The following is a 19584-nucleotide window of genomic DNA, read 5'->3' on the forward strand; positions in this document are numbered from 1 at the left end:
TAAAGGGACATTGGCGCTTATTGGGTCAAATAGGTTATTTGTATTAGAAAATCAATGATTTATAATTTATTGAAATAGATATAATCCAAAACTTACTGCTCTAACCATGTTTTCAGAAATTTCTTTGAGATGGTGCGGTTTGACTTTGTACTGGATGATGAGTTAAATGTGTATCTAATGGAAGTAAGTACAAACTACTGATTATTTTTCTGTTCAAGATAATCAATAGGATCAATCAGACATACTAGACATTCAATAATAATTACCACCTAGTTCTGAATTAAATACACATTTCTGTACAGCCAGACCCTGATACTTCAGTCAGCAGTAGCATGTTTTGGTAGATAATCAAAAGTACACTTGGTCCAGACCAACAAGGCACTTTGAAATATTTCAGGTCCTAAGGCTTAAAACATTGTGCTTAACAGAGTTCAACTCCACATATAGCATTGTACTTAACAGAGTTCAACTCCACATAAAACAATGTACTCAACAGGGTTCAACTCCACATAAAACATTGTACTTAACAGAGTTCAACTCCACATAAAACATTTTACTTAACAGAGTTCAACTCCACATAAAACATTGTACTTAACAGAGTTCAACTCCACATAAAACATTGTACTTAACAGAGTTCAACTCCACATAAAACATTGTACTTAACAGAGTTCAACTCCACATAAAACATTGTACTTAACAGAGTTCAACTCCACATAAAACATTGTACTTAACAGAGTTCAACTCCACATAAAATATTGTACTTAACAGAGTTCAACTCACATAAAACATTGTACTTAACAGAGTTCAACTCCACATAAAACATTGTACTTAACAGAGTTCAACTCCACATAAAACATTGTACTTAACAGAGTTCAACTCCACATAAAACATTGTACTTAACAGGTTCAACTCCACATAAAACATTGTACTTAACAGAGTTCAACTCCACATAAAACATTGTACTTAACAGAGTTCAACTCCACATAAAACATTGTACTTAACGAGTTCAACTCCACTTAAAACATTGTACTTAACAGAGTTCAACTCCACATAAAACATTGTACTTAACAGAGTTCAACTCCACATAAAACATTGTACTTAACAAGTTCAACTCCACATAAAACATTGTACTTAACAGGGTTCAACTCCACATAAAACATTGTACTTAACAGAGTTCAACTCCACATAAAACATTGTACTTAACAGAGTTCAACTCCACTTAAAACATTGTACTTAACAGAGTTCAACTCCACATAAAACATTGTACTTAACAGAGTTCAACTCCACATAAAACATTGTACTTAACAGAGTTCAACTCCATATATAACATTGAATTCCCTAGTTTCCTTGTTACCATATGAAACATTTTTTGCAACATGGATATCGACTATCATTACAGATCTAAAAGGTGTACTTGCCATATATGTTTGATTACTTCATTGCCGTTGTTCTTTGATGATATTACAGGTAAATATGTCGCCTAACCTGTCGTCGGGACATTTCTGGCGGAACAAAAGGATTTATGAGCATGTGGTGTACAATGTGTTATCTCTGGTTGGTGTTGGCAAGGATACCTCTAGTGCATTTGAGGACAGGTAAGTAATGACAAGGGTCCACACACGGTTCACATGGAAAAGCTCAAGCAGTGTATGGGAATTTTAAGGCTTGAGGAAACATACAAACCAAAAGCACCTATAATGCATTTGAATACTTTTGGATCATCGTCCGATATATTACTGTAAACCTACCTGACATTGTCAATGTGATTATGTATTTAATAGTGACCTTTTAGGTATTTAATAGTGACCTTGGCAATGTGATTTTATATATAATAGTGACCTTAACAATGTGATTAAGTACTGATTAGTGAACTGGACAATGTGATTATGTATATAATAGTGAGCTTGACACAGTGATTATGTATATAAAAGTGAGCTTGACACCGTGATTATGTATATAATAGTGAGCTTGACACAGTGATTATGTATATAATAGTGAGCTTGACACAGTGATTATGTATATAATAGTGAGCTTGACACAGTGATTATGTATATAATAGTGAGATTGACACAGTGATTATGTATATAATAGTGAGCTTGACACAGTGATTATGTATATAATAGTGACTTTGACACAGTGATTATGTACATAATAGTGACTTTGACACAGTGATTATGTATATAATACTGAGCTTGACACAGTGATTATGTATATAATAGTGAGCTTGACACAGTGATTATGTATATAATAGTGACTTTAACACAGTGATTATGTATATAATAGTGAGCTTGACACAGTGATTATGTATATAATAATGACTTTGACACAGTGATTATGGATATAATAGTGAGCTTGACACAGTGATTATGTATATAATAGTGACCTTGACACAGTGGTTATGTATATAATAGTGAGCTTGACACAGTGATTATGTATATAATACTGAGCTTGACACAGTGATTATGTATATAATAGTGAGCTTGACACAGTGATTATATATGATAGTGAGCTTGACGGGAAGGATATGTTAGCCTCTGACCGAGATGTGACAGTGTTCCCAATGTGGTGTACAGAGAAGAAGTGTTTGACAGACTGCCAGTCAGAGGTAAGATGTCCGCTATTACAGCTAGTCAGAATTTTGGGCAGATTTTGTCAGTAATACTGGATCAATGGCTACCTCTGGCCTAACATGTCTTCGGCATTAAACAGATTTAATTTATATTCATTCTACTCCTCGATGAACAGTTTGGACATCATTAGCTAGCATCAAACCATTAAAAGTGAAACTCCATGACATTGAAATATTAGCACGCACACACACCTGATATATATTATTATGTTACAGCGGTGTTCCATTTGCCATCAGTGCCTCAACAGGGAAATGAAGGACTCACTCAAACATGCCTTCATGGAGCACGTTAATAGGGGAACTTGTCGGAGGATATTTCCCAAGCCTATGGTAAGGTTTCACCTTATACCATATATTCTTATTAAGGATTTACCTGTTTGGTTCTTAGTAAGTAATTTTTCTTGGTTTAATGTTACTAATATTTACATCTGCCAACAACAAAATTGGTAGATTTGGGTGTCAGATTTGTAGTTGGATCTGTTTCACTGTGTGTCTGTTTGAGTATAGTGACCTTGTCTGGTTGTGCATTTACTCAGTTCAAACATAGCTGCACCTTCTACCACTGCGCAATATCAACGTCCCCCAAAAAATGATGTTTCTATGACGAAGTGATAGTCGGTTCGATATGCTGACATGATCACTGTGGAAATTGTCAAATTGAATCTTTGGATCAACAACACATAGTGAATATGATACATTTTGTTTAGTAAATATTAAATATCAAAGAAACACAATTTAACAAAGCATGACAATTTATTGACTCGTGCCCTATCTGGGCCTCGAACTCACGATCTACAACACCCAATCGCCTAGCCAAACATGGTAGCCTTGTATACCGGGTATGATAGTAGCCCTGTATACTGGGTATGATAGTAGCCCTGTATACTGGGTATGATAGTAGTCCTGTATACTGGGTATGATAGTAGTCCTGTATACTGGGTATGATAGTAGCCCTGTATACTGGGTATGATAGTAGCCCTGTATACTGGGTATGATAGTAGCCCTGTATACCAGGTATGATAGTAGTCCTGTATACCAGGTATGATAGTAGTCCTGTATACTGGGTATGATAGTACCCCTGTATACAAAGTATGATAGTAGTCCTGTATAATGGGTATGATAGTAGCCCTGTATACTGGGTATGATAGTAGTCCTGTATACCGGTATGATAGTAGCCCTGTATACTGGGTATGATAGTAGCCCTGTATACTGGGTATGATAGTAGCCCTGTATACTGGGTATGATAGTAGCCCTGTATACTGGGTATGATAGTAGCCCTGTATACTGGGTATGATAGTAGCCCTGTATACTGGGTATGATAGTAGCCCTGTATACTGGGTATGATAGTAGCCCTGTATACCAGGTATGATAGTAGTCCTGTATACCAGGTATGATAGTAGTCCTGTATACTGGGTATGATAGTAGCCCTGTATACTGGGTATGATAGTAGTCCTGTATACTGGGTATGATAGTAGCCCTGTATACCAGGTATGATAGTAGCCCTGTATACCAGGTATGATAGTAGCCCTGTATACTGGGTATGATAGTAGTCCTGTATACTGGGTATGATAGTAGCCCTGTATACCAGGTATGATAGTAGTCCTGTATACCAGGTATGATAGTAGTCCTGTATACTGGGTATGATAGTAGTCCTGTATACTGGGTATGATAGTAGTCCTGTATACTGGGTATGATAGTAGCCCTGTATACTGGGTATGATAGTAGTCCTGTATACTGGGTATGATAGTAGCCCTGTATACTGGGTATGATAGTAGCCCTGTATACCAGGTATGATAGTAGCCCTGTATACTGGGTATGATAGTAGCCCTGTATACTGGGTATGATAGTAGTCCTGTATACTGGGTATGATAGTAGCCCTGTATACTGGGTATGATAGTAGCCCTGTATACTGGGTATGATAGTAGCCCTGTATACTGGGTATGATAGTAGTCCTGTATACCAGGTATTATAGTAGTAGCCCTGTATACCAGGTATGATAGTAGTCCTGTATACTGGGTATGATAGTAGCCCTGTATACCAGGTATGATAGTAGCCCTGTATACTGGGTATGATAGTAGTCCTGTATACTGGGTATGATAGTAGTCCTGTATACCAGGTATGATAGTAGTCCTGTATACTGGGTATGATAGTAGCCCTGTATACTGGGTATGATAGTAGTCCTGTATACTGGGTATGATAGTAGTCCTGTATACTGGGTATGATAGTAGCCCTGTATATATGGGTATGATAGTAGCCCTGTATACTGGGTATGATAGTAGCCCTGTATACCAGGTATGATAGTAGTCCTGTATACTGGGTATGATAGTAGCCCTGTATACCTGGGTATGATAGTAGCCCTGTATACTGGGTATGATAGTAGCCCTGTATACCAGGTATGATAGTAGCCCTGTATACCAGGTATGATAGTAGCCCTGTATACTGGGTATGATAGTAGCCCTGTATACTGGGTATGATAGTAGCCCTGTATACCAGGTATGATAGTAGTCCTGTATACTGGGTATGATAGTAGCCCTGTATACTGGGTATGATAGTAGCCCTGTATATGGGTATGATAGTAGCCCTGTATACTGGGTATGATAGTAGTCCTGTATACTGGGTATGATAGTAGCCCTGTATACTGGGTATGATAGTAGCCCTGTATACCAGGTATGATAGTAGTCCTGTATACCAGGTATGATAGTAGTCCTGTATACTGGGTATGATAGTAGCCCTGTATACTGGGTATGATAGTAGCCCTGTATACTGGGTATGATAGTAGCCCTGTATACTGGGTATGATAGTAGCCCTGTATACTGGGTATGATAGTAGCCCTGTATACTGGGTATGATAAGTAGCCCTGTATACCAGGTATGATAGTATCCTGTATAACCAGGTATGATAGTAGCCCTGTATACCTGGGTATGATAGTAGTCCTGTATACCAGGTATGATAGTAGTCCTGTATACCAGGTATGATAGTAGTCCTGTATACCAGGTATGATAGTAGTCCTGTATACCAGGTATGATAGTAGTCCTGTATACCAGGTATGATAGTAGCCCTGTATACTGGGTATGATAGTAGTCCTGTATACTGGGTATGATAGTAGTCCTGTATACTGGGTATGATAGTAGCCCTGTATACTGGGTATGATAGTAGCCCTGTATACTGGGTATGATAGTAGCCCTGTATACTGGGTATGATAGTAGCCCTGTATACTGGGTATGATAGTAGCCCTGTATACAGGTATGATAGTAGCCCTGTATACTGGGTATGATAGTAGCCCTGTATACTGGGTATGATAGTAGCCCTGTTATACCAGGTATGATAGTAGCCCTGTATACCAGGTATGAAGTAGCTGTATGATAGTAGCCCTGTATACTGGGTATGATAGTAGCCCTGTATACTGGGTATGATAGTAGTCCTGTATACCGGGTATGATAGTAGCCCTGTATACTGGGTATGATAGTAGCCCTGTATACTGGGTATGATAGTAGTCCTGTATACTGGGTATGATAGTAGCCCTGTATACTGGGTATGATAGTAGCCCTGTATACTGGGTATGATAGTAGCCCTGTATACCCTGGGTATGATAGTAGTCCTGTATACTGGGTATGATAGTAGCCCTGTATACTGGGTATGTAGTAGCCCTGTATACTGGGTATGATAGTAGTCCCTGTATACTGGTATGATAGTAGCCCTGTTATACCAGGTATGATAGTAGCCCTGTATACTGGGTATGATAGTAGCCTTATACAGGTATGATAGTAGCCCTGTATACCTGGGTATGATAGTAGCCCTGTATACAGGTATGATAGTAGCCCTGTATACTGGGTATGATAGTAGCCCTGTATACTGGGTATGATAGTAGCCCTGTATACTGGGTATGATAGTAGCCTGTATACCAGTATGATAGTAGCCTGCCTGGTATGATACTGGGTATACTGATATGATAGTAGCCCTGTATACCGGTATGATAGTAGCCTGTATACTGGGTATGATAGTAGCCTGTATACTGGTATGATAGTAGCCCTGTATGGGGTATGATAGTAGCCCTGTATACATGGGTATGATAGTAGCCCTGTATACTGGGTATGATATAGTAGCCCTGTATACCAGGTATGATAGTAGCCCTGTATACTGGGTATGATAGTAGCCCTGTATACCAGGTATGATAGTAGCCCTGTATACTGGGTATGATAGTAGCCCTGTATACTGGGTATGATAGTAGCCCTGTATACTGGGTATGATAGTAGCCCTGTATACTGGGTATGATAGTAGCCCTGTATACTGGGTATGATAGTAGCCCTGTATACCAGGTATGATAGTAGCCCTGTATACCAGGTATGATAGTAGCCCTGTATACTGGGTATGATAGTAGCCCTGTATACTGGGTATGATAGTAGCCCTGTATACCAGGTATGATAGTAGCCCTGTATACTGGGTATGATAGTAGCCCTGTATACTGGGTATGATAGTAGCCCTGTATACCAGGTATGATAGTAGCCCTGTATACTGGGTATGATAGTAGCCCTGTATACTGGGTATGATAGTAGCCCTGTATACTGGGTATGATAGTAGCCCTGTATACTGGGTATGATAGTAGCCCTGTATACTGGGTATGATAGTAGCCCTGTATACTGGGTATGATAGTAGCCCTGTATACTGGGTATGATAGTAGCCCTGTATACTGGGTATGATAGTAGCCCTGTATACTGTGTATGATAGTAGTCCTGTATACCAGGTATGATAGTAGCCCTGTATACCAGGTATGATAGTAGCCCTGTATACTGGGTATGATAGTAGTCCTGTATACCAGGTATGATAGTAGTCCTGTATACCAGGTATGATAGTAGTCCTGTATACTGGGTATGATAGTAGTCCTGTATACTGGGTATGATAGTAGCCCTGTATACAGGGTATGATAGTACCCTGTATACCAGGTATGATAGTAGCCCTGTATACCAGGTATGATAGTAGCCCTGTATACTGGGTATGATAGTAGCCTGTATACCTGGGTATGATAGTAGCCCTGTATACTGGTGTATGATAGTAGTCCTGTATACTGGGTATGATAGTAGCCCTGTATACCAGGTATGATAGTAGCCCTGTATACCAGGTATGATAGTAGTCCTGTATACCAGGTATGATAGTAGCCCTGTATACCAGGTATGATAGTATCCTGTATATATTGGGTATGATAGTAGCCCTGTATAGGGGGTATGATAAAGCCCTGTATACTGGGTATGATAATAGCCCTGTATACCGGGTATGATATTAGCCCTGTATACCAGGTATGATAGTAGCCCTGTATACCAGGTATGATAGTAGCCCTGTATACTGGGTATGATAGTAGCCCTGTATACTGGGTATGATAGTAGCCCTGTATACTGGGTATGATAGTAGTCCTGTATACCAGGTATGATAGTAGCCCTGTATACCAGGTATGATAGTAGTCCTATATACCAGGTATAATAGTAGTCCTGCATACCGGGTATGATAGTAGCCCTTTATACTGGGTATGATAGTAGCCCTGTATACCAGGTATGATAGTAACCCTGTATACCAGTATGATAGTAGCCCTGTATACTGGGTATGATAGTAGTCCTGTATACTGGGTATGATAGTAGCCCTGTATACTGGGTATGATAGTAGCCCTGTATACCAGGTATGATAGTAGCCCTGTATACCGGTATGATAGTAGCCCTGTATACCAGGTATGATAGTAGCCCTGTATACTGGGTATGATAGTAGCCCTGTATACTGGGTATGATAGTAGCCCTGTATACTGGGTATGATAGTAGCCCTGTATACTGGGTATGATAGTAGCCCTGTATACCAGGTATGATAGTAGCCCTGTATACCAGGTATGATAGTAGCCCTGTATACTGGGTATGATAGTAGCCCTGTATACTGGGTATGATAGTAGCCCTGTATACTGGGTATGATAGTAGCCCTGTATACCAGGTATGATAGTAGCCCTGTATACCAGGTATGATAGTAGCCCTGTATACCAGGTATGATAGTAGCCCTGTATACTGGGTATGATAGTAGCCCTGTATACTGGGTATGATAGTAGCCCTGTATACCAGGTATGATAGTAGCCCTGTATACTGGGTATGATAGTAGCCCTGTATACCAGGTATGATAGTAGTCCTGTATACCGGGTATGATAGTAGCCCTGTATACCAGGTATGATAGTAGCCCTGTATACCGGGTATGATAGTAGCCCTGTATACCAGTATGATAGTAGCCCTGTATACCGTATGATAGTAGCCCTGTATACTGGGTATGTAGTAGTACTACGGTATGATAGTAGCCCTGTATACTGGGTATGATAGTAGCCCTGTATACTGGGTATGATAGTAGCCCTGTATACCAGGTATGATAGTAGCCCTGTATACCAGGTATGATAGTAGCCCTGTATACCAGGTATGATAGTAGCCCTGTATACAAGGTATGATAGTAGTCCTGTATACCGGGTATGATAGTAGCCCTGTATACCAGGTATGATAGTAGCCCTGTATACTGGGTATGATAGTAGCCCTGTATACCAGGTATGATAGTAGTCCTGTATACCGGGTATGATAGTAGCCCTGTATACCAGGTATGATAGTAGCCCTGTATACCGGGTATGATAGTAGCCCTGTATACCAGTATGATAGTAGCCCTGTATACTGGGTATGATAGTAGCCCTGTATACTGGGTATGATAGTAGCCCTGTATATTGGGTATGATAGTAGCCCTGTATACTGGGTATGATAGTAGTCCTGTATACTTGGTATGATAGTAGCCCTGTATACCAGGTATGATAGTAGCCATGTGTACTGGGTTAGATTGTAGCCCTGTATACTGTGTATGATAGTAGTCCTGTATACCAGGTATTATAGTAGTCTTGTATACCAGGTATGATAGTAGTCCTGTATACTGGGTATGATAGTAGTCCTGTATACTGGGTATGATAGTAGTCCTGTATACCAGGTATGATAGTAGTCCTGTATACTGGGTATGATAGTAGCCCTGTATACTGGGTATGATAGTAGCCCTGTATACTGGGTATGATAGTAGTCCTGTATACTGGGTATGATAGTAGTCCTGTATACTGGGTATGATAGTAGCCCTGTATACTGGGTATGATAGTAGCCCTGTATACTGGGTATGATAGTAGCCCTGTATACTGGGTATGATTGTAGCCCTGTATACTGGGTATGATAGTAGCCTGACTTGACCTAAGTCACATAATCTTATCCTTACAGAAACAAGAAGAGGCACTTAAATGGAGTCCATCCACAGCAGACCAGGAATATCACTCCCTTAATCCTCGCAACAAGAAGATGTATATCTGGTTCATGGGCAAGTGTCGGTTGGATCCAGGCTGGTGTTTCTAGACAGGAGTAAAGACAGGTCATTGTAGTTATACCACACTAGTTAATTCTATCATCACTGACTGGTAAACTAACTTTAAGGAGACTTATTACAAGGGGTCATGGCTCTAAGGAGACTCGTCATTAGAAATCATTAGAAATTGTCCACTTATAATTTTCAGTAGGAACTACACATCGAACACTTACTACAAAGTGTCATGACCTCTAAAATACCTTTGAAGTTTACAGGGTACACTTTCCACTTCAGGTTCTGACCTCAGGGACATCGAGTGTTGACCATACTGACCCTTTCTATGTCTCTATCTTGACATTATTACATTACAGCAGACATTGTATTCAATACCTGGTGTCAGCGTAAACCCAGACTGTGATATTTTTGTTACTATGCCTGATACAGGTTATACTTTTATCATAATAGATATATCTATATATATTTACTTGGCACCATATTCCCACCTTGCTTGAAGATGTAAAAAAATTTATGCTCCCAGTTTTTGTTATGAGTGGTATATTACCACTTCTATTTACAATACACTGAAGAAACATTTCAGAATTATATAATGTTTTACATTGGACATGTTGATGTATAGTTTTCAGGTAATGAAAACAGGCTATGGGATGTTTCCATGTTTTGTGTGTACAGGTGAAGTATAACTATCAATACCTGTTCTGTGTGTGTGTACTGACTGAAAACTTGCCTAATTGGTAAGGCTAAATAAGATTCTGTGCAATAGTAAATAGATGCCAATGTAATTGAAATGAGAATACTAAAGTAAATTTTGCAATAGAATGCTAACAGAAATATATTCAAGTTTCGAACTAATGACTGAAAATGTTTCCAATTGAATCTTTTCTGTGATTTGGCTGATGGTGGTATGAAACAATATGATTTATCAAAATCTCACAACTCACAAAGGCACAACTCTTACAATGTACATGTACTTCTCTTTATATGACCATATACAATGTACTTTGATGTAGCTTTTTAGCCCACCATCATCAAATCGCCTTTCGTCCACGGTCCGTCCGTCCGTCAATCTGTCTGTTAACAATTTTTGCCACTATCTTGGATTTTGGTAGTTAAAGTTTGTTACCGCTATTTCTCAGAAAGTACTGAAGGGATCTCTCTCAAATTCATTTGCAGGTTCCTCTAGGAGTCTAGTTGTGTGTATTGCATTTTGGGACCGATCGGTCAACAAGATGGCGGACAGGCCACCATCTTGCATTTTGATTATTTAAAGTTTGTTACCACTATTTCTCAGAAAGTACTGAAGCGATCTGTCTCAAATTTCAAAATAGATTCACCTATCCAAATCTTGGATTTTGATAATTGTTTGTTACTGCTATATATCTCAGAAAGTACTGAAAGTACTAAATTTCATATGGAGTATGTAGTAAAAATTTGAAAAGCAAAGAAAAGATCCGTCTTTCCATTGTCAGATGTAGATCAGTCTTTGGTGGGCGCCAAGATCTCTCTGGGATCTCTTGTTCCCAATAGCTAGAAATGTCTGAAAAAGACCACCCACCCTGGCTCCATCAGTGCAGATTAATGGGACAGACATGGTTAACTCTATAAGACCCCTTATCCCCACCAATAGTTGTGAGGGATATCCAGTAAAATGTCCACCAATAGTTGTGAGGGATATCCAGTAAAATGTCCACCAACAGTTGTGAGGGATATCCAGTAAAATGTCCACCAATAGTTGTGAGGGATATCCAGTAAAATGTCCACCAATAGTTGTGAGGGATATCCAGTAAAATGTCCACCAATAGTTGTGAGGGATATCCAGTAAAATGTCCACCAATAGTTGTGAGGGATATCCAGTAAAATATTCACTTTACCTACTGGACATTCCGTCATCATTAGGGATATCAAATGTAATTAATGAACACCATGGCAGGAAAGGAAAAACAAAAAATCCATAAAATATAAATTTCAACAATTTATCTTTAACTCAGGTTAACATTTATTTCATCTAATATTTGTATCAAAAATAGATCATAAATATAGTTGACATTTTTTATACAAAATGCTTTATGCTGTAAGAGGGTTAATTATTTATTTATTTATTAGTTTTAGTTGAAATATATGTAACTGTGATTTTATAGACTACAAATAATATGGCATTTTAACTTTTAGAAAGGTATCACATAATGGACACGCTGAGTTGAATGAAAGAGTTCAATGACTTTTTGAACATTACAAAGAGTTGTTGCAATGAAAATATGCATGACTTTTCATACTTAATGATTTCGGAATTTTTATATTTTACTAAGCAGAAGTAGATATTGTAGTTAATTGTAGAATTTTTATATGGACAATATTTAATCAGAAATACTCGGAGGCAATTTTGTACTTATATAATCCTATTTATTTAGATGGAAATAATATCTGTGGAGAGAACTGATACACCTGAATTTTCTTCTGTTTAAGAGTTACTTCCCTTGTTAAGATATTGACGTCCCATCATCTTCACAGCACAAAACACTTTCAAATGAAAATGTCTTTACAGTTAGCAGAAGAGTGTAATTTCTAATTATTTAGGACAATGAAATATTGTATGCAAATCTCTATATAATATTAACTACTCAGTATGATATTGTATTAACTTCTCAGTATGATATTGTATACAAACCTCTCTATATTAACTACTCAGTATGATATTGTATACAAACCTCTCTATATTAACTACTCAGTATGATATTGTATACAAACCTCTCTATATTAACTACTCAGTATGATATTGTATACAAACCTCTCTATATTAACTACTCAGTATGATATTGTATACAAACCTCTCTATATTAACTACTCAGTATGATATTGTATACAAACCTCTCTATATTAACTACTCAGTATGATATTGTATACAAACCCCTCTATATTAACTACTCAGTATGATATTGTATACAAACCTCTCCATATTAAGTACTCAGTATGATATTGTATACAAACCTCTCTATATTAACTACTCAGTATGATATTGTATACAAACCTCTATATAATATTAACTACTCAGTATGATATTGTATACAAACCCCTCTGTATTAACTACTCAGTATGATATTGTATACAAACCTCTCTATATTAACTACTCAGTATGATATTGTATACAAACCTCTCTATATTAACTACTCAGTATGATATTGTATTCAAACCTCTCTATATTAACTACTCAGTATGATATTGTATACAAACCCCTCTATATTAACTACTCAGTATGATATTGTATACAAACCTCTCTATATTAACCACTCAGTATGATATTGTATACAAACCTCTCTATATTAACTACTCAGTATGATATTGTATACAAACCCCTCTATATTAAACTACTCAGTATGATATTGTATACAAACCTCTCTATATTAACTACTCAGTATGATATTGTATACAAACCTCTCTATATTAACTACTCAGTATGATATTGTATACAAACCTCTCTATATTAACTACTCAGTATGATATTGTATATATTTTGATCCTCAATCTCCCCACCTTGTCTTAGTGCCAATCATATCATTATTCCAAATACTCTTTTCGACACAATAAGCACCTATGACTATAAGAACCCCTCCCCATTTATGAGGGTTGAATTTTACTTACCTCAAATTTAATGTTTCAACTAAAACTATGAAGACATTGCAGGTTTCTTCTATTTTATTTACTTAACTGATGAATGGCTTATTCTGCAATAATTTTGTAAAATTTGGTCCTTTTAAGCGCCCCTTCATTTCTTCAGATTTAAAAGCGTCTTTAAAAGGCTCTTATTGGGTCGAAAATGGTAAGTTCATATCATTAAATTATTTTTATATTATTTAAAAAGATGTGCAATTTAATAGGTTGCTAAGATGTTTCTTTATGTATTCAGTGTCATACATTTGATGCAAGACACCAAGCTGTAACATGTCTCTGCATAATAATATCTGTGCATCATAATGTAATGGTGTACATTAATTGTTTACATTCCACAATATCATGTGTCATATGCTATATTTGTATTTTTCTGTTATCTGGGTGTTTTTTTTTTATATTTTAAATGATATGGCTTTGTCCAGTTTTGAACATGAAGGTAGCTAGTGCTTTTTATTGTGGTCATTATAATCCTTTTTTCTCAATTTGTGTATCATTGTTTTGTACAATAGACATAGTGAGGAAAGTTCTCGTAATATGTTTTTTAATTTTATTTCTGTGATTTGGTTCAAAATTGTCACATACACTTGCATACAATTTTCAGTTAACAAAGGATATTCAGGACATAAGTTAACATCAATGAACCTTAATGCCGTTAGACCTTGGATTTAAAGGAGAAAACATTTCTAGGACGTGGGATATTTGTGTGTAAATACCCCCGTAACAGTATTGTGTAGTTCAGCAATGAATTATACTTAATTTGTGTCATGGAATCTCCATGTTCATGTTGTTTACATGTTTTTGTTACATGACAATACATACAGTTTGAATATTTGGGTTTTTGTTACCTAATGGTGTCCTATACATTATATTCCACTCAGTTGTCAAATAGGCTTTGTACGGAAAATACAAAATATCATTTGAAAAACAAACAAAAAATTTAAAAAAAATACAAATACAAATATATCACTTTTATTTTTTTTTTTTATATATATAGTTTTTAAAATGTGTCATATTGGTCTAATTATGATGTTTTTCTTTGAACACATCCGGTGTCAATGGCGACGGTCCCTATTGTTTATCACTCTGAGTGAGCGAGGGTATTTTTCACTTCTAAACCATTATGATTGTACAAGTTTAATGATATTTGTTGTTGAATAGGTTACTAGAACCATTTTCTAGTCACGCACAAAACAAAGTAGAGATCTAGAACGTGAATCATCCAAAATTCGCAATTATGCCTACTCGACCAGATGTAAACAAATCGGACGTCGCGGACAACAGATTGCGGAAGAGTAATTGAACGTCAAATACAAGGGGAGCAAAGGAAAAATCTAAATCAACTGGTGGATTTTCACTGCTCCATGGACAGAAGAGCCATGGACCTGTTCAGTTTGCAACAAACTGTACACAGATAAGGATTCTAAACTATTAGAATGTCAGCGCTGCGTAGACCATTTCTTCACTAAATGCTTGGACAAGGGAGACAATGTGTACGCTGTACTTGCGCTCCATGCAGAGTCCATATAGAAAAGAATATAAACAATGAAAAAATGATTGAGCAAGGAAATAATGAATGAGTTTGAAACAAGGATCACACAAATTGAATCTGAACTCAAGAACAAATGTGATGAAAACAAAGTGAGGGACATTGTAAAGGAGGAGATGGCAACTAGGAGTAAATAGAGAAACACAGTCTCTATCGACAGAAGTCCCGAAAACCACCAACAACACCCAAGAAGTTTTATCAGAACTAGAAGATAGAAAGAAAAGGGAAAATAACATCATCTGTTTTGGAATTGAAGAACAAACCAGCAATGAGGGAAGCGAAAGAAAAAGAAAGGATGAGAAAACAATACGGGGTATCTTGTCAGCTTGTAAACTTAACAAGGAACTGCTTGACAGTATCGCTAAAGTGGTACGTCTAGGGAAAATTAAAAAGCCTGAAAGCGATGCCAAAGAAAATGAAGATCCAAAACCAAGGCCAAAATTGGTTTCATTTGGATCAACAGAGGATAAAAAGCTCTTCTTTAAAAACATAAGGGAGCTGCAAACAACTAAGGAATACAAATCAGTTAGAATCAGCAACGACCTAACAAAACTAACAGGGAAAATGAAGCAAAACTAAGAGACGATGCAAATCGCATGAACGCAGAAATCTCAGTCGGGGAAATATGTATTCCAGGACCTGCTTAAACTTCATTCTATACAAATGCTGATAGTCTACCTACTAAATACTAATTTTTAATTCTGATTCAACAAAATTTCATAACATTCAACTGGTGTTGTTGTTGTACCGATTTCGTCTTGAGAATATACAATTTTTACAGCGAAACATCAACTTTCTAAGTTTACTAAAGTTCCATGTTATGCAATATTGTTAAAATTCATGTAACATTTTTTTGTAGACCATCAGATATTTCTGATATCATAAACAGTGATTTCTATTGGCACAATAATCATGATAAAAATTTTTGGGATCAACATTCCATTAATATCATATACCGTAAAAAAACTGGTATAATTTTGCGCAGGTACTTTTTAGGGCTGAAAATGCTTAAAAAATCTACTATCAGTATATTTTAGCGCATCAAAAAATGGGGAGGGAAAAACAATGTCCAGGGAGTCCCAAAACCGATGTATGAAGGTGACAATTTCAATGCAAAATATTGCCCCCATAAATGCTTGACAACTTGCACAAAAAGTGTAATGTATTTAGAAGAAATAACATATGTCAAAAACCGCATTGTGTTTGTTTTCTTTTTATTGGCCACCGTAACCTGAAACTGAAATATCTAGCAGATGTCCAAAACATCGGCGGTCTGGTCCGCCGTACTCCGTGCACATGTCAATGTTTTGAGATATTACACATGAATAGTAATCAGGAATATTTGAAAAAAGTAGAATATATTTACTTAACTTGGCACAATAAGTAATTAGTGTGTTTGAGATCATTAACAATCAACAGCAATCAGCTAGCGGATACGTAGATTTTACAGCTTGCAACAATCACAGTGTGCATAATTTGTCAAGATTTGTAAGACAAAATATTCTTTTCCACCAGGTAAGATTCTAAGTCATAAAAGGTAGATTGAAAATAGGAAGGGAGATAAAATAACCAGATAAATATTTGTAGCGGGATCAACTGGGTCTTGATTATCGGTGATCAGGTAGCTCAGTCGGAAGAGCTACATTTTTCTTCTCTCCTGTTACAGAATTGGCACCCAACTAAATAACCAACGGCTGTGGTGTTTTGAAAGGGTCTCGTATGTATTCAAAAAAGGAGGGAGGAGTGTAGCGGGACTGGACTGGGTCGATTATCGATGACCAGGTAGTTCACAGTCCGGTAGAGCCACACAGCTAAGTGTTCGGAGAGTCCCGGGAACCGCGAATCTCGGTCTTTGCCCGCTTACCATTTTCTCCTCTCCTAATACATATGGTACCATACTGTGCGAGTAGAGTATTTAAGGTACAACACCAATGTTCGCTGATCTTGCAGAATAGCCCTTACAGTGTTTATAATGAATGTAGTAAATGTTAAGTCCTCCTTGTGTGAGATGAATTTAAAGGCAGTTCAATGTGGTGACCGAAAAACAGAAGGTAAAATCAGAATACTTTCAAGAGTGATTCAGGGAACATTGTTTAGTCAAGGCGGGTGAAAACCATAAGACAGACCTGTAGTTATACAGAATTTAAATGTATTGTATAAATGATTTTCATTAATATTGTCTAGAAGGTGATAAGTTGTGTGTGTGTTGTTGAACGATGTAGAAGCTTAAATATGTTTTTTATGACAAAAAATCCCACTATAAACGAGTTAATGTCCATATTGTTGTGTTTAAATTTAACATAAATCGCTTTTATTATATTCATTTAATTTCATGCAAATGTTACAGTGTATTGAATATTGACCAAATTTCAGGTTATATGATCTTAAAACTCATATTACAGTCAATTATTCACAATAAGGAAATATGTGAAGATGAGGAAAAGTTACTTATTTTCGGATATGAAGATGACATGCAACATGAAGCTACCACACTCTGAAAAATTACTTCTTTTACTGTTCACTGCAACGTTCTTCTCCTAGACTGTATATCCAGTGTAAAGACGAATACATGCATAGACTGGACATGTATTAAGGACTTGAGATCATAGAGTAATTAAGCGCTCAAAGCTGCTCTCTTTCACCTAGTTATTAAACATTTTCAATCATACAGATAGCAACATCTAACCAGCCATAGGAGGATACTATTATTCAAGTTACAATAATTCATCAAGCTGTATTTTCCTATTCAGGCTCCTCCTGGTCTTTACATGTTAAGACGTATTGTCCATCATTAAATACGATGTAATCTCGCTGCAGTTGTTATCATCTATCTGTGCACATCGCACATTGTTAAATAAACACACCGTAATCATATGCATATAGGTAACAGTGGTAAATTAATAAAGATTAGACAGAAAATGATGGTGCTGATCATGGAGACGACGCGTAAAGTTCCTATCTTGCGTTTGTTTGAGTAAGAAAAAGTAACAGTAACCTTCCACTTGTTGTCACACTCTAGTGATGTGAGAACTCGATCAACTGGGGCTAAAAACTGTGAGTATCATGTTGGGCTTGTTGTTGCGCGATAGCATTTAGTGTGCCAGGTTGGTAAAAGATTAGTTCCAGCGCTTTATCGAATTTGTCATGAACCATCACCACAATGCAATGTGAGAGTCAGGAATTATGTTTATGTACAAGTTTTAATTGCTAATATCTGAGTGCTTGTTGTGAAAATATAAACTCAGGATAATTGCTAAAATTTACACATTACAGATTTTCCTCTACCATTTTTACTTAAATATAAACCCCGCTCGATTGAAACAGCTTTTTTAAGTTGCCCGTTTTACGGAAAAGAATTATGATAAAGTAAAATCAACCATTTTTCTCTCGATCTAGTAAGTTAAAAAAATATCACTTTGAGTTATATGAAACATTCCATATATGATATATGTCATTCGTGCGGCCAAAAATTTACTTCGTATTACCTAGTATTAATGAATATGCTGTATGCATATGATCAGAACGTCAAGCTCCTCGGTGGTGAAAATAACTAAAATGTATTAAAAAAAGTATGGTATTAGTGGTATATCCCCACCTCTGAGAAACGTGCTTTGTATAAGTAGAATAGATAAAACTAATCTCTGATATTATACAATGTGCTTATGAAATGCTATCGATAATTATGGACTTTGGTAAATATTCATTACCTTATTAACTGGCCGCGTTAGCGTTTTAAGATTACGCCGCCTTTGGAACATTTACAAAATGTTCACCGTCTGTCACACTGCTATTATTCAGTAATCACACAGTAGATCAAGTTTTGTCCAAAATTCATTTTTTTCCGTTGCTGGGATAAACTGTCACAATAATAGGGAGTAAACGTCTTGGGGGAAACCCAGCTTCGGAGCGAAGCAAGTCATTTTGGGGACGAAACGTCTCATTCATTCATGTGTAAACACCCATTTTGGTGACGAAAAGTCTAGATACTTTTGTAAACTAATTCACGGTGAAATTTTTCAAACAGAAGATCTTTTGGGATAGTGTATATAGTACACGGATATGAAAGGGGAGACCGTAATACACTATATCTATTCCTATTTCACAATTCCAACGTTACAGATACGCTTTATTTCAGTAACTTTTCATGTTCAAAATTTGCTAGTTTAAAATTCCCGGTAAAATCAAAGTTGTTGAATACACTGCCCAGGCTATGGAGCGTCGCTAGTATCTGCAAGCAATTTCTAAGCCAATCATATTGAGGAAATTGACTGTAAAGAGAAATTCATTGCAACCACCGATCACAATGGCGGAGGTGACCCTCGCCAAAATAGGAGAATGGTGCGCGTTCTTTCCCACACATCTGTACACTCTTTTCAGAAAGCCAAACACC

The 19584-nt window shown here is 37.0% G+C and overlaps 1 protein-coding gene and 1 pseudogene across 1 annotated transcript in view; both read left to right on the forward strand.

Annotated features, from left to right (window-relative positions):
- The window catches only part of LOC138319219 (probable tubulin polyglutamylase ttll-15), a 40731-nt gene extending 26252 nt beyond the window's left edge, over nt 1–14479 (forward strand). Inside the window, exons 11-15 of the mRNA XM_069262206.1 lie at nt 117–183; nt 1468–1595; nt 2506–2605; nt 2846–2959; nt 9883–14479. Of these exons, the coding sequence (XP_069118307.1) occupies nt 117–183; nt 1468–1595; nt 2506–2605; nt 2846–2959; nt 9883–10014 (541 nt within the window). The 3' untranslated portion in view covers nt 10015–14479. The remainder of the gene's footprint in view (nt 1–116; nt 184–1467; nt 1596–2505; nt 2606–2845; nt 2960–9882) is intronic.
- A 131-nt stretch (nt 14480–14610) lies between these two features.
- LOC138319758 (uncharacterized protein MCAP_0864-like) lies at nt 14611–15841 on the forward strand (annotated as a pseudogene).
- Nucleotides 15842–19584: the final 3743 nt, after the last annotated feature.

The sequence above is a fragment of the Argopecten irradians genome, chromosome 3 (assembly GCF_041381155.1).
Source record: "Argopecten irradians isolate NY chromosome 3, Ai_NY, whole genome shotgun sequence".
Taxonomy (NCBI): Eukaryota; Metazoa; Mollusca; class Bivalvia; order Pectinida; family Pectinidae; genus Argopecten; species Argopecten irradians.